The sequence below is a fragment of the Sciurus vulgaris genome (genome assembly GCF_902686455.1).
Source record: "Sciurus vulgaris genome assembly, chromosome: 1".
Taxonomy (NCBI): Eukaryota; Metazoa; Chordata; class Mammalia; order Rodentia; family Sciuridae; genus Sciurus; species Sciurus vulgaris.
The window spans coordinates 113,629,014-113,645,648 of record NC_136461.1 but is presented as its reverse complement, the minus strand read 5'-3'; the positions used below and the strand labels follow the sequence as shown (position 1 = coordinate 113,645,648).

Here is a 16,635-nt window from a genome sequence, read left to right as displayed (position 1 = left end):
ACCAAAACCTAAAAGTTCAAAAGTGACTAACAGGCCATAACTAGACAGATATGTTTCACTTGCCCAGTATAGTAATGAGTCCTATTATTTACAATACAAATTATTTAACAATGTTTAGAATTTGGGAGAAAACACACACATACACACAAAATAACCCAGGTTTTCTGTTTACAGCAGCCCCAGGCCAACATCCTCTCTTAATAATCAGCCCGTGAGAACTTGTGGTCTCACGTTGGACTGAACATTTGCTAGCCAATTCATCTGAGTTCCCATCACACTTGCTCCTACACTGAAGCTGGCTTCAGTCACTTAGTGGAAAGAGATAGATAGAATCAAGGCAATCATTTTCCCAAATCCTCAACTTCTAGGTAAGCTTTCCTAAAATATTTCTAAGAACACATACTGCACTTAGTAGCCCTTCTTCTACTTAGACAAAAGAGAAGCATGCTTATGTTTATGATTTAAGTTAGAATAAGGCTAATTTTAAGGCTAACTTGGTTTTGCTTGCTTAGTAATTTTTTATTCCCAGTCTCCACTATAATTTTGCCTTAACATTGTTAAGAATAAAACCTGGCATTAAAATGGAGGGAGCTGAACTTATCTTGAGATGATTGGATTTATACATAATATATAATAGGATAGAAAATATAGCAATATTTTTTATTCTGGTTTTTTTCTTTTTTTCACAATGATCTAGATGGAGAATCCTCAGAGGACAAAGCAGAGTATCAGTATAACATAATAAATACTAAAAATGTCTCTGTTTTCCCAAGTATCTAAGTGTAAGCACTTTCTTACCAATAATTCTCATTAGTCATTTCTAAAATGTGTTATTTTGTGAAAAGAAAAATGCCTTTAAATAGCCAAAGCAATATGAATTACTGATAGATTTTAAATCTAATTAGAACACCAAAATTCTCCCAGAAGCAGAAATCATACAAAACTTCTTAAAATATAAAGGACAACCCAGACATACAATAAAATAAAAAATTCAAAGGTGGAAAAAATATTCAAAAGGCTGAGAGAATTTTGAATGCACAAGATGGAAGAAACACCTTTTAAAAACTCATAGCAAAGATACTATCCGTCCAAAACAAGAAGAAATGAGGAAAAGGATAGGAAGAATAAGCTGACTGATCTCTTCATTGCTTATAATAGAGTCAATTAACAATGACTAAATTGGAAAATCTAAATATAAAAGCTAATTTATTACAGTATCAATATTGTTCATACTCTTTTTCTCTTATTCTAAAAGAATATTATGGACATTATTAACATAGAAAAAATTTTTTTCAATTTTATCATCAGTTAAATATGAAAAAAATTTCAGATACCATGTAAAAAATTATTTGAAAACACAAAAAATGGTATGCTGTGCTGCTTAAATTTTGTCTTATCTAATTTTCATCCACCTGCACAAAAATCTCAAATAATGTTTTCCAAAAATTAACATTGATTATTTTTATATGATGGAATTGGTGGTGATTTATTGTGTTTTTAAAATAATTTTCTGTATGGCTTGAGTATTTTGTAATTAAGAAGCATACAAGCAGTATGGCAATTCCTCAGAAAACATGGAATGGAACCTTCATTTGATTCAGTTATCCTACTCCTCAGCTTATACCCAAAGGACTTAAAATTAGCATACTATAGTGACGCAGCCACATCAATGCTTATTGCAGCTCAATTGACAATAGTTAAGCTATTGTGAACCAACCTAGATGCCCTTCAACGGATGAATGAATAAAGAAAATATGGTACATATATGGTACATGTATACATATGGAATATTACTCAACCATAAAGAACAATAAAATTGTGGCATTTGCCGGTAAATGGATGGAACTGGAGACTATCATGCTAAGTGAAATAAGCCAAACCCCAAGATCCAAAGGCCAAAATGTTCTCTCTGATATGCAGATGCACACAATAAGGAGAGGGGAGGAAAGAATAGAGGTTCACTGAATTACATAAAGGGGAAAGAAGGGAAGGGAAGGGGTGGGAATAGGAAAGACAGTAGAATGAATAGGACAAAACTTTCCTATGTTCATATATGAATACAGGACCAGTGTAATTCCATATTATGTATAACCACAAGTATGGGAAGTTATACTCCATATATGCACAATGCCATGTATATCTAAAAACAAATCTTAAAAGTGCAAAAAAAAAAAAAAAAGCATATGGGAAATTAACTTAAAAAATAACTATAGGTAAATGGCAGAAAGATCAATAGAGGGAAAGGAGTGTGGGGGAGGGATGGGGAAGGAAAAGTTCTAGGCACTGAATTAGAACAAGATGTATTCCAGGCTTTTATAATTATGTCAAAATAGAGTCTACTGTCATGAAACTTAAAAGAACTAATTTTAAAAAGTAACTCATAAAACTTAGCACACATGAATCAATAAGAGAAGCACTCATTCTTTTAAATTTAAAAAAAATCAGTCAAAATAGAATACAAAACTCACAGATTTACATTCACACAATGTACAGAGTAACTTTGGAGCAAAAGAAAATGTTATAACAATTCCTGTTCCAGAGACTGAGGAAAGCAAAGTTGATCAAGAGAACAGAGGTCAGAACAAGGATGTAGAATTAAGTTCATATGAGAGCCGGGGAGAAGCCATGGGAGACTGGAATCAGTCTTAGGTTATTTTGGTAGAAGGAAAACACACACACACACACACACACACACACACACAGTAAGAGAATAAAAGGGGGAAAAGATCTATAAAGAAAATACGCAAATAAGTCTATTTGTTATGGCAAGATCTCCAAGCTTTGGTCAGCATTTCTAGTATTTTGGATCAGTTTTCTAGTTCTCTATTAAGATTTGGCTCTTGTCAGCCTTGCAAGTTGGAGAAAGTGATTAAAAGAAAATTTATTTCACTGAATTACTGAATGAAAAAGAAAATTAAAAGTTCTTCATAGAAAGAAGCAACTGAGCATGACGACCTCCAGAATGAAGGTGAACCATAGCTTTCCTCCATATTTTTTATTCATCTGATGAACCATTATTTCTAGAGAAGTGATTATCAGATTTTTCTGTCTCAAGTCTCCCTTTGCTGTTAAAAATGACTGAGGACTCCAAAGAGATTTGTTTGTGTGAATTATATTATCAATATTTTCCATATTAGAAATTAAAACAAAGTTTAAGAAAACTTATTCATTGAAGAACAGAAAGAAACCCATTATGTGCTAATACTATATATATTTTATGGAAATTATTTCTCTAAAGCAAAGATAATAAATCTCATTTATACCTGGCTTATAGAAGATAATCGGATTCTAATAACTACTTCAGCATTTCATCTGTTGTGAGGTCACACACTTGGAAAATTCTACCCTTGTGAAAGAATGAGAACAAAAAAGACAAATAACATCTTAGCATTATGATAAAAGTAGTTTTAACTTCACATGTGTCACAAGAACTCATTTTGAGAACTCAAAGAGTTTCCCCAGCCCTCATTTAAACTATTTCAAAGTTGATCACAGTTCTCTATGGAGCTAAACACCTACAGGATTTGCTTGCCATGTTACACCACCAGTAAATTCCATTGCAGTTCTTTTCTTTTCTTTTTTTTTTTTAATTATCTGTTGTTTGTTTACTATATGCCCAATAGTGGTAGAGGGCTTTATATGTATCATCATTTAATAATCATAATAACTTTGGAAATTAGTTATATATTTTAGAGTTTATAAAACATGTTAACTGTTTTTGGTTTTATGTTTGTTTTAGGAGTTTGCGACATGGGAAGAGAAAAAGAAATGATAGGATAAAGTCTTAAGCATTATTTTTAACCAAATTTCACAGCTAAAAAGAACACTTAAGATCATATAGGATATTGGCTCTTAACGTTTTATTGTTCTTTTTCTTATTCCACAACTATTTCAGAATCTCCCCCTCAAAAAGTACACAGATCCACCTACAAAAAAAGTTTCTACTATAATTTCAGGGACTTCATAGTCCCTCCCTGAAAGACCACACATAGATATTTCCAGGTTAGGAACTGCATGATAATTCTTTTATTTTTCACTTGAGGAGAGAATGAACCCCACCTTAAACAACCAATATGTGTCAACTGTTTAATCAGAACAAAGCTGCCGGCCATATCCAGTCCAGTGCTTTTCCTACCATTTTATGATGTCTTTTGGAGACAGAACAAAGTGGAATGGCTTAGTGTAGGTACACTCGAGATTAAAGAAGAATTCAACACGAGAGTTCATCTTCTTAAGTAGTATCAATGTTTTTTCTTATTTTTCATTACAGGCACATTACATAAATATGAAAGCCTACTAGTAAAATGAGTCACTCTATTACTGTAAATAAATAAAATTTACACTGACATTATCTTCACTCTGGCAATCATGCAAAAAATTACTGTATACATCATTATTAGTTCATGTAATGCATTCTTTCAGCAAAAAAAACCACAGTAAAAAAAGGCATTAAAAAATTAATTTTAATTTTGAAAAAACATAAGAATACAATCCTCCTTTTAAAACTAGAATATTTACAGATAAAGCTATAGTCTCCTATGCCCTTCATTCAAATTCAAACCCTTCTCTCCATTCCCAAGATATAGTTACTGCAAAGTGGAACTTGATGCTTTTCAGATACCTTTAAGATATTTTTGCAGAAATATTCAGGTAAACAGAGAAATATTTAAATTTTGTGTGTATTTCTATATACAAGGTGTCCTTTTGTCATTATGGTCCTGCATTGTACATTTTTCACTGAATAATTTTGGAGATGTTGACTTATATAACTCTAATTCATAATTCATTCTTTTTAATTTCTAAATAGAATTCTGTGATAGCAATTCACTCACTGGTGAGCATTTAGGTTGCTTTTAATTTTTCAATATTATAAACAATGCTACAGGGATATCTTATTCATCTCCTTGTTCACATATGTGTTTCTCAAGGGCGGTCCTAGATATGGAACTATTGGCACATAAAGTATGTGTGATTTAATTTAATAGATGGATTGTCAAATTGGCCTCTAAATTAACTGCATCAATTTATACTCCCATCAGGAGCCATATGGAAGTTCCCTTTTCCCAACAAAAGCAGATAAACGGGCGGCGACTGCGGCAAAGCGAGAGCCTCGGAGATGCCGCTGCCGCCAGCACAGCCGGAGACCTGAGCCGACACTGGGGGCTGTCTGCGAGCCCCGCACTCCCTCGATGAGTCGGAGAAGTCCCGTTGTATCAGAGTAAGATGGACGGTAGCTTTGATTGTGATTGTGGTGAGCTGGAGCCACCTGATCACTAACAAAAGACATCTGTCAACCAACAGTCGCCAGGGCTTCCTGTTGAAATATATAGCAACAAAGGAAGAAAAGAAGCAAAACGGAAAGAGTGCTTACCAGCACCTTAGAATGATGCTGCTCAGGACCAGTCCAACACTGAATGTATCTGCACTGTGAGGAGAATGTTCATAGAAGCCTGTTGTGTGCATATTTATTCACATTTTTGTTAAATGTTAAATCGTTTAGCACAGTATATCTGAGTGCATAGTATGTCATTTCATTCCGTTTGAGTTTCTTGAGTGTTTTCTTTAAATGTCTGCAGAGTTGCTGCCCCTTTCTTGAACTATGAGTACTGAAATCTTTTTAAGTCTCAATATGAGTAGAGCTTCTTGAGCTTTAAATCTGAGGGGAACTCAACAGGCCTGGTTGGCATATGCAATGAACATCAAGAAACCATCTTGCTGTGGAAGCATAATTATTTTTCTTCTCCCTTTTTGAAAGATCTTTCCTTTGATGCCAGTTTTCTTCCTTGTTTACACAAGTTCAACAATTCGAAAGGAAAAGGCAATAGTAAGGGTTTCAAAATGGCAGAGAAATTTGAAAGTCTTATGAACATTCATGGTTTTGATCTGGGCTCTAGGTATATGGACTTAAAACCATTGGGTTGTGGAGGCAATGGCTTGGTTTTTTCTGCTGTAGACAATGACTGTGACAAAAGAGTAGCCATCAAGAAAATTGTCCTTACTGATCCCCAGAGTGTCAAACATGCTCTCCGTGAAATCAAAATTATTAGAAGACTTGACCATGATAACATTGTGAAAGTGTTTGAAATTCTTGGCCCCAGTGGAAGCCAGTTAACAGACGATGTGGGCTCTCTTACTGAACTGAACAGTGTTTACATTGTTCAAGAGTACATGGAGACAGACTTGGCTAATGTGCTGGAGCAGGGCCCTTTACTGGAAGAGCATGCCAGGCTTTTCATGTATCAGCTGCTACGTGGGCTCAAGTATATTCATTCTGCAAATGTACTGCACAGAGATCTCAAACCAGCTAATCTTTTCATTAATACTGAAAACTTGGTGCTGAAGATAGGTGACTTTGGTCTTGCACGGATCATGGATCCTCATTATTCCCATAAGGGTCATCTTTCTGAAGGTTTGGTTACTAAATGGTACAGATCTCCACGTCTTTTACTTTCTCCTAATAACTATACTAAAGCCATTGACATGTGGGCTGCAGGCTGCATCTTTGCTGAAATGCTGACTGGTAAAACCCTCTTTGCAGATTCTTTGGGTTAGGAATTTGGGAGTGGCTTAGCTGGGTGGTTCCAGCTCAGGTTTTCTCAGACAAGATGTTGGTCAGGGTGACAGTCAACTGAAGGCTCCACTGGGGCAGGAGGATCCACTTCTGGATAGCTTACTCACATGACTGTTACCAAGAGACCTCAGTTTCTTACCAGGTGCACATGAACTTGAACAGATGCAACTGATTTTAGAATCTATTCCTGTTGTACATGAGGAAGATCGGCAGGAGCTTCTCAGTGTAATTCCAGTTTACATTAGAAATGACATGACTGAGCCACACAAACCTTTAACTCAGCTGCTTCCAGGAATTAGTCGAGAAGCACTGGATTTCCTGGAACAAATTTTGACATTTAGCCCCATGGATCGGTTGACAGCAGAGGAAGCACTCTCTCATCCTTACATGAGTATATATTCTTTTCCAATGGATGAGCCAATTTCAAGCCATCCTTTTCACATCGAAGATGAAGTTGATGATATTTTGCTTATGGATGAAACTCACAGTCACATTTATAACTGGGAAAGGTATCATGATTGTCAGTTTTCGGAGCATGATTGGCCTATACATAACAACTTTGATATTGATGAAGTTCAGCTTGACCCAAGAGCTCTATCTGATGTCACTGATGAAGAAGAAGTACAAGTTGATCCTCGAAAATATTTGGATGGAGATCGAGAAAAGTATCTGGAGGATCCTGCTTTTGATACCAATTACTCTACTGAGCCTTGTTGGCAGTACCCAGATCATCATGAAAACAAATATTGTGATCTAGAGTGCAGCCATACTTGTAACTACAAAACAAGGTCATCATCATATTTAGATAATTTAGTTTGGAGAGAGAGTGAAGTTAATCATTATTATGAACCCAAACTTATTATAGATCTTTCCAATTGGAAAGAACAAAGCAAAGAAAAATCTGATAAGAAAGGCAAGTCAAAATGTGAAAGGAATGGATTGGTTAAAGCCCAGATAGCGCTAGAGGAAGCATCACAGCAACTGGCTGAAAAAGAAAGGGAAAAGAATCAGGGATTTGATTTTGATTCCTTTATTGCAGGAACTATTCAACTTAGTTCACAACATGAGCCTACTGATGTTGTTGATAAATTAAATGACTTGAATAGCTCAGTGTCCCAGCTAGAGTTGAAAAGTTTGATATCAAAGTCAGTAAGCCGAGAAAAACAGGAAAAAGGAATGGCAAACTTGGCTCAGTTAGAAGCCTTGTACCAATCTTCTTGGGATAGCCAGTTTGTGAGTGGTAGGGAGGAATGTTTTCTCATCAATCAGTTTTGTTGTGAGGTCAGGAAGGATGAACAGGTTGAGAAGGAAAACACTTACACCAGTTACTTGGACAAGTTCTTTAGCAGGAAAGAAGATACTGAAATGCTAGAAACTGAGCCAGTAGAGGATGGGAAGCTTGGGGAGAGAGGAAATGAAGAAGGATTTCTGAACAACAGTGGGGAGTTCCTTTTTAACAAGCAGCTTGAATCCATAGGCATCCCACAGTTTCATAGTCCAGTGGGGTCACCACTCAAGTCAATCCAGGCCACGTTAACACCTTCTGCTATGAAATCTTCCCCTCAAATTCCTCATAAAACATACAGCAGCATTCTGAAACATCTGAACTAAAACACTCAGCAGATATTTCTTTGTATTCTTCATGAAATGTGTTTGTCTTTTTTTTATTACTAGTGTTTAAGTCATTTTTTACTTGAATCAGATGGTGTCATTTAGTAAGGATTTTTATTAGTTCTTGGTTTTTAAAATCCAGAATTTTTTTCTACATGAGATAGTTTTCATTTTAACTGGCATGTCATTTGCACACAAAAAAGAATAGAGCAAAATAATGCAATGCAGGAGGAGACAAAAGAAATGCACTAAGACAAGTAAAAAACATTCTCTCATAGAACAATGATCTGTTTTACAGGAAACAAAAATCTTGCCTTGAAATTTACACAGTGAGACTGTACATAACTGCATGAAAATATCTATTTTTTTCCTAAAACATTTTTCATTCATTAGTATTTTCCAGCTTTTCATACTGTACACATTTCTTAAAACACATGATACCAGCAGCAACTGAAAATGAATGCCGAATTTGGTACACATGTGTTATCTACCTCAAGGTAACAAAAGTATGTGGCAAAACATATACCACCCATAGTGCTTCACAATATGCACTTCTATTTAGCCAGCGTTTATTGTAGTAAACTATTAAGACTCATTGTTTATAAATGTTCTGGTATTCATTCTTTATAGTGAAGTGTTAATACATCACATCTTATTTATTTTAGCAAATCAGTATATTTTCTGTATTTAATTATAAAATTAACTTAGTTTTAAAATTTTATTTGCAACTACACTTTTTCCATTTGGCACTATGGTTTGTTGCCTGCCTAGCTGAATATATAATATCAGCTTATCCTAAGGCTGTCCACGTACTTAATTTACTTAAGTGTTCATTTTAAGTAAAGTACTCACTGTGTATAGGAATTTGTATTTTGGAGGTGCTTGATCTATCTACAAAGAAAATTAGGAATTACTTTATTATAAAATGCTCCTAGAAGTCTTAATTGTGTTTATTTTTTAAAAATACTGTAATGTTAGACTTGTGTGCATGGAAGTAATTAAGGTACATCATTATTGTAGTTTAAAAGTTGTACATGATAAGACATTTTTGGTTTTTACTGTATGTTTTTACCGAATGATCTAGTCCCCATCCCAAAGCAAGCATGAATAAACTTAGGTTAAATGTAGCATGTGGCATCGCAGTCTCTTAGAATTTGTTTCATCTATTTTATTTTACTGAATACTATCTGTATCTTTGGCTATCCTGTTTGAAGAAAAAGGACAAATAAAACATGGCCAGCAAAAAAAAAAAAAAAAAAAGCAGATAAACTTTAGAAGCTTTGCTAATCTCATGTATAAATAATGCATCTATCATCATTTTTATTTGTGTTTTCCTGAATACTAGCAAGGCTAGTATATGTCTTTGCTTAATTTGTATTACCCTTCTGGGTTTCTTTCATACGAAATGTTTATTATTTTTATCTTTGTTCCTTTTACAGTTTGGTTATCTAGGTTAGTTCTTTAAGTAATTTGAACACTAATTCTTTGCTTGAATATATTGTTATACACTAACACTTTGCTTGGTATGTATTGCTAACATTCTCTTCTAATTCACCATTTTTCATTTAATAATGACTTTTTTTCCACAGAATTTTGGAATTTTTATTCATGAATTCATTTATTGGAGGATATTCAATAAGGAATTTTCTAGAGTTTAAGAAAAAGATATTATTCATTCTGTTATACCTTAATAATCTAAGAAGGTTTTTTGTTTGTTTGTTTTTTGCTTTGTTTTATCCTGGTTTGCATTTTAATTTGGTCCTCTATCCATATGAAATACATTTTGTGTGAGGTGTGATCTGGTTTTCCTATGGAGAATTCTTTTGTTTGTCATCTAACATACTGATAAAATCAATCATCTCATGCCATTTTGAGTAACAATTTTCCCCCATCTATTAGCAATGCTACTTCCATCATATTCCTAAGTCCCATGTATAGATTAGTATTTCCAGGTTTCTTCTCTGGTCAGTTGTTCATTTGCCTTTCCACACCACTATTTAACAACTGAAACTTGTTCAGGTTCCTGGAGGCTAATTTTTTTCCCACTTTGTTTCTATTCCAAAAATATATTTGCTTTTCTTGTATATTTATGCTTGCATATGAATTACAGCATCATTTTGTTAGAATCTATGGGAAATCCTTCAAGGACCTATAAAGGAATTGATTTAATTTTTTTAAATTTTTTAATTTTAATTAAAAATCATAAATTTACATAGGGCAATGTTGTTTGATTCATTGTTATTTTTTTCCCTTCCCCCCTCCCCTCCCACCCACCCCTCTTTTCCCTCTATACATTCCTTTCTTCCTCATTCTTACCACCCTCCTTATCCCTAACCCTAAACCTAACCCTAACACTAACACTAACCCCTCCTACCCGCCCCCCGTATGTCCTCATCCGCTTATCAGCGAGATCATTCGTCCTTTATTTTTTTGAGATTGGCTTATCTCACTTAGCATGATATCCTCCAATTTCATCCATTTGCCTGCGAATGCCATAATTTTGTCATTCCTCATGGCGGAGTAATATTCCATTGTATATATATGCCACAGTTTCTTTATCCATTCATCAACTGAAGGGCATCTGGGTTGGTTCCACAATCTGGCTATAGTGAATTGAGCAGCTATGAACATTGATGTGGCTGTATCTCTGTAGTATGCTGACTTTAAGTCCTTTGGGTATAGGCCAAGGAGTGGGATAGCTGGGTCAAATGGTGATTCCATTCCAAGCTTTCTGAGGAATCTACATACTGCTTTCCAGAGAGGCTGCACTAGTTTGCAACCCCACCAGCAATGTATGAGTGTACCTTTTTTCCCACATCCTCGCCAACACCTATTGTTGCTTATGTTCTTGATAATCGCCATTCTAATTGGGGTGAGATGAAATCTTAGGGTAGTTTTGATTTGCATTTCTCTTAATACTAGAGATGTTGAACATTTTTTCATATATCTGTTGATTGCTTGTACATCTTCTTCTGTGAAGTGTCTGTTCATTTCCTTAGCCCATTTGTTGATTGGATTATTTGTATTCTTGGTGTAGAGTTTTTTGAGTTCTTTATAGATTCGGGATATTAGTGCTCTATCTGAAGTATGATTGGCAAAGATATTCTCCCACTCTGTAGGCTCTCTCTTCACATTACTGATAGTTTCCTTTGCTGAGAGAAAGCTTTTTAGTTTGAATCTATCCCAGTTGTTGATTCTTGCTTTTATTTCTTGTGCTATGGGAGTCCTGTTAAGGAAGTCTGATCCTAAGCCAACAAGTTGAAGGTTTGGACCTACTTTTTCTTCTATAAGATGCAGGGTCTCTGGTCTGATTCCGAGGTCCTTGATCCATCATGAGTTGAGTTTTGTGCAGGGTGAGAGATAAGGGTTTAATTTCATTCTGTTGCATATGGTTTTCCAGTTTTCCCAGCACCATTTGTTGAAGAGGCTATCTTTTCTCCATTGCATATTTTTGGCCCCTTTGTCTAGTATGAGAAAATTGTATTTATTTGGGTTTGTGTCCGTGTCCTCTATTCTGTACCATTGATCTACCTGTCTATTTTGGTACCAATACCATGCCGTTTTTGTTACTATTGCTTTGTAATAGAGTTGAAAATCTGGTATTGCAATACCCCCTGCTTCGCTCTTTCTACTGAGGATTGCTTTAGCTATTCTGGGTTTCTTATTCTTCCAGATGAATTTCATAATTGCTTGCTCTACTTCTGTAAGGTACATCATTGGGACTTTAATTGGAATTGCATTGAATCTATATAGCACTTTTGGTAGTATGACCATTTTGACAATATTAATTCTTCCTATCCATGAACATGGGAGATCTTTCCATCTTCTAAGGTTTTCTTTAATTTCTTTCTTTAGTGTTCTGTAGTTCTCATTGTAGAGCTCTTTCACCTCTTTTGTGAGATTGATTCCCAAGTATTTTTTTTTTTGATGCTATTGTGAATGGGGTAGTTTTTCTTATTTCTCTTTCTGAAGATTCATCACTTATGTATAAAAATGCATTGGATTTATGAGCATTGATCTTATAACCTGCTACTTTACTGAATTCACTTATGAGTTCTAAGAGTTTTCTGGTGGAATTTCCAGGTTCCTCTAAATATATAATCATGTCATCAGCGAACAGGGATAGTTTGAATTCCTCTTTTCCAATTCGTATCCCTTTAATTTCTTTGGTTTGTCTAATTGCTCTGGCTAGAGTCTCAAGAACGATGTTGAATAGAAGTGGTGAAAGAGGGCATCCCTGCCTTGTTCCAGTTTTTAGGGGGAATGCTTTCAGTTTTTCACCATTTAGAATGATATTAGCCATGGGCTTAGCATAGATGGCCTTCACAATGTTAAGGAATGAACCCACTACCCCAATTTTTTCTAGTGTTTTGAGCATGAAGGGGTGCTGTATTTTATCGAATGCTTTTTCTGCATCTATTGAAATAATCATGTGATTCTTAACTTTTAGTCTGTTGATATGGTGAATGACATTTGCTTTAATTTTGAGGTAACAGCCATATTTGCATAATTCTTTAAAAAATTACAATTCCAATATCAATAGAAGTTTAAAAAATATATGATATGTAATGTGAAAAGTCAGCCCATTAAAACTAAAAAAAATTATCAGTTCCAAAGTATATATGAGTTCATGTTTAATGCTATGAATAAGACGACTACTATTTGTATACCATTGTTTATCTTTAGAGTATTTTATTAACTTTATCAAGTTGATAAGCATAGACAAATCCTGCTGTGTCCTTCTAGGCTTTCAGTGGCATTTCCCTGATTTGGAGCCAGATTAAATCCAAAATGTACTTATTTCTCCTCCATTAGAACAGTCCATCAATTCTTGAAACAATATAAAAATTCGGTGTGAGATGAATGGAAAGCGGCCCGCTGAGTCCGGCCAGGCTCGGGTGGGGAAGAAGGGAAAGAAGAGGTGATAGCAGAGTTTTCTGATGCTGTCACCGAGGAAACCTTGAAGAAGCAGGTGGCTGAGGCCTGGAGCCGTAGGACGCCGTTCAGTCACGAAGCCATTGCCATGGACATGGACCCCTTTCTACACTGTGTGATACCAAACTTCATCCAAAATCAAGACTTCTTGGAAGGGCTTCAGAAGGAACTTTTGAATTTGGACTTCCATGAAAAGTATAACGATTTATATAAGTTCCAGCAGGAAACTTCTGTTTAAAGATTTCCGGACCTGGCTTTCTGACATTTCTAAAATTGACCTGGAATCAACTATTGACATGTCCTGTGCTAAATATGAATTTACTGATGCCCTACTCTGCCATGATGATGAGTTGGAGGGGCATTGGATTGCCTTCATTTTGTACCTCGTTCGTTCCTGGAACAGGAGCTTGGGGGGCACCCTGGACCTGTACAATATTGATGGTGTCTGAAGTTCTCTTTGAAGAAAAGTCGCGTTTGTCTATAAGTGGCTGGTTTCATGGCTCTTCATTGACCAGGCCTCCCAAATACTTGGAACCACTCATTCCTCGAAACCCTCACATCCCACAAGACCATGAAATTTTATACGAGTGGATCAACCCTACTTACCTTGACATGGATTACCAAGCTCAGATTCAAGAAGAATTTGAAGAACGATCTGAAATTCTCCTGAAGGAGTTTCTTAAGTCAGAGAAATTTGCAAAGGTCTGTGAGGCCTTGGAGAAAGGAGATGTGGAATGGAGTAGCTGTGGTCCCCCTAACAAAAGGTTTTATGAGAAAGCTGAGGAGAGTAAGCTCCCTGATATACTGAAGGATTGTATGGGGTTATTTCGCTCTGAGGCTCTGTTCTTGCTGCTCTCCAGCTTCACAGGCCTGAAGCTTCACTTCTTGGCCCCTTCAGAAGAAGAGACTGAGGACAAAAAAGAGGAAGAAGCAAGCTGTGCTGCTGATAGCACTGAAGAAGGGATGAGCCAGAGCTCCTCAGAGCCTGAAAACAATCAGGCAGCCATCAAGAGCAGCAGCCAACAGAGCAGTGAACAGACAGACCCAGTGCCAGCAGAAGATGAAGCAAAGAAAGAATCAAGTGTCCCCACATGCCAGGGAGAACTGAGGCGTTGGAAGACTGGTCATTACACTTTAATCCATGACAACAGCAAGACAGAATTTGCCTTGGACTTACTTTTCTACTGTGGCTGTGAAGGCTGGGAGCCAGAATATGGTGGCTTTACCTCCTACATTGCCAAAGGTGAAGATGAAGAGCTGCTAACGGTGAATCCAGAAAACAATTCTTTGGCATTGGTCTACAGAGATAGAGAGACTCTGAAATTTGTCAAGCATATTAACCACCGAAGCCTAGAACAAAAGAAAACCTTCCCAAACAGAACTGGTTTCTGGGACTTTTCATTTGTCTATTATGAATAACAGGAGTGGGCAAGGCCAAACAAAAAAGTGACCATCGATACTGGGAAAGTTAGGCACGGAATGAAGGAGAGGTACATGGTGGCCTGTTTGCTAGTGGGTGTTCTTTGGGGGATTGTTTTTGGCAGTGCTGAGGCTCAAATCTGGGACCTCTTACATGCCAGGCAAGTGCTCCACCACCAAGCCACATCCCTAGCCCATCTGCTAGCATTTTAGAACTATTTTTCCTTTAATAGGACTCATGATTTGTCCTCAACCTAGACCTTGAGCTTGGAGCTGTGTACATATCTTTTAACTTCAAAAAAGGTTTTTAATTTTGTTTCACATTGAATTCTCAATTTCCACAAAAAAATAAAATAAAATAAAAAAATAAAAATTTCAAGGAGTATATAATTTGAACAGGTTTAACTTCCATGAAATTTTCTGTTTCAGATTAATTTCCTAGGATTACCCACACCTCATTTTGCTCCCTGAATTTTCACAACTAACTACTTTTACCTTAACTATTGGTAGACTGAACTTTTTATCTGACCTGTATAAAAGTAAAGATAAAGTTATAACTTACATACAAAATTTAATTTATAGTAAATAAAAACAGTAATGACTTCTTTTGAATTTTAGTTCAAAAATATTCAATGGATATTACAGTTCCCAATTAATGATCTTAATAAATAAATAACATTCTTGAGGGAAAAATCATTTACTTTTTATTTTTCTTTTCTCCCTCTTCTTGTTATTGGAAGAATCTATTCATGTTTCCCTAAGATTGTTTGTTTTGTTTTTTTTTTTCAATTTTAAAATGTATTTTAATTGAAAGTAATGTATATTTATAAAATACAAGGTGATCTAACTGTAGAAAAATTCAATAAAACTAATTAACATACCCATCATCTCACCAACTTACCATATTTTGTGATGTTAAAGATCTATTTTATTAGTGATTTTGAAATATGCACTACACTATTATGAACTACAGTCATATACAGTGCAATACATCACTAAAACACAGTCCTTCAGTCTAATGGAATTAACATCTTCCCTTTCCCAACCCAAACCCCACTTCCTCAGCCTCTGGTAACCATTTTGTACTCGGTTTCTATGAGATCAACTTCTTCAGCTTCTACACATAAGATTATATAGTATTTGTCTTTCTGTGCCTAGTTTATTTCTCTTAGCATAATGCCTTCTGGTTTCATCCATGTTGTAGTAAATCATAGAATTTCCTTTCTGAAGACTGTATGGTATTCTACTGTACATACATACCACATTTTTTTTATTTATTTATCCATCCATTTATGGACACTTGGGCTGCTTATGTATATTGGTTATTGCGAATAATCTTGAAATGAACATGGGAATGCAGATATCTCTTCAACATACTAATTTTGATTCTTTTGAGTACATATCCAGAAGTGTGATTGTCAGTTCATTCACATGGTAAGTCTATTTTCAGTTTTTTGAGGAATGTCCATGCTGTTTCCAAACTGGCTAATACTAATTTACATTATCACTAAGAAAACTGGACATCCTTCTCTCCCCTCTGCTCCCACTCCAGTGCTGGGGGTTGAACCCAGGGCCCCAGGCATGCTATGTAAGCATTCTAGCAATAAACTATATCTCCCAGCCCCCAAACTGGTCATTGTAACATGCTACATTTTCCAACTTATTAAGATTTTCTTTGATGTCCTCCTTTGTGTTTATTCATTAGGTTTATTTGGAGAAACTTCATCTTTGATGTTAATAAAAATGGAATTTTTCTATTATATCCTGAATTAATGATTTATATAAGAAGCTATGAATTTGTTTATGCTGATCTTGGATTTGGTTATTTTGCTGCACCTACTTTGTTTTTTAATGTTAATCAATTTTCTTGGGTTCATTTTGTCTGAAACTGATGAATTCTTTTCAATATTTATACTTCATTTCTTAATTTTATGATGATAAGATACACCCAACGTAAAATTTACTGATGATTATGTCATTTTTAGGCATACTATTCAGTGACATTAATACATTCATATTGCTTTGTAACAATCACCACCCATCCATCCAGAAATCATATTTTCCCAAACTGAAACTCTGTACCCATTAGACATTAACTC

General features: G+C 35.5%; 1 protein-coding gene and 1 pseudogene across 2 annotated transcripts; both read left to right on the top strand.

Moving 5' to 3' along the window:
* Positions 1-5,089: 5,089 nt before the first annotated feature.
* Positions 5,090-9,309, top strand: LOC306670944 (mitogen-activated protein kinase 6-like). The gene is made up of 2 exons (XM_079156012.1): positions 5,090-6,538; positions 6,714-9,309. Exons 1-2 carry the CDS (start codon positions 5,839-5,841, stop codon positions 8,180-8,182), a joined length of 2,169 nt encoding a protein of 722 aa, XP_079012138.1. The 5' UTR covers positions 5,090-5,838; the 3' UTR covers positions 8,183-9,309.
* Positions 9,310-13,041: 3,732 nt separating this feature from the next.
* LOC306670582 (prolyl 3-hydroxylase OGFOD1-like) lies at positions 13,042-14,872 on the top strand (annotated as a pseudogene). The gene has a single exon. The product of its transcript is annotated as a prolyl 3-hydroxylase OGFOD1-like (transcript).
* The last annotated feature ends 1,763 nt before the right edge of the window (positions 14,873-16,635 follow it).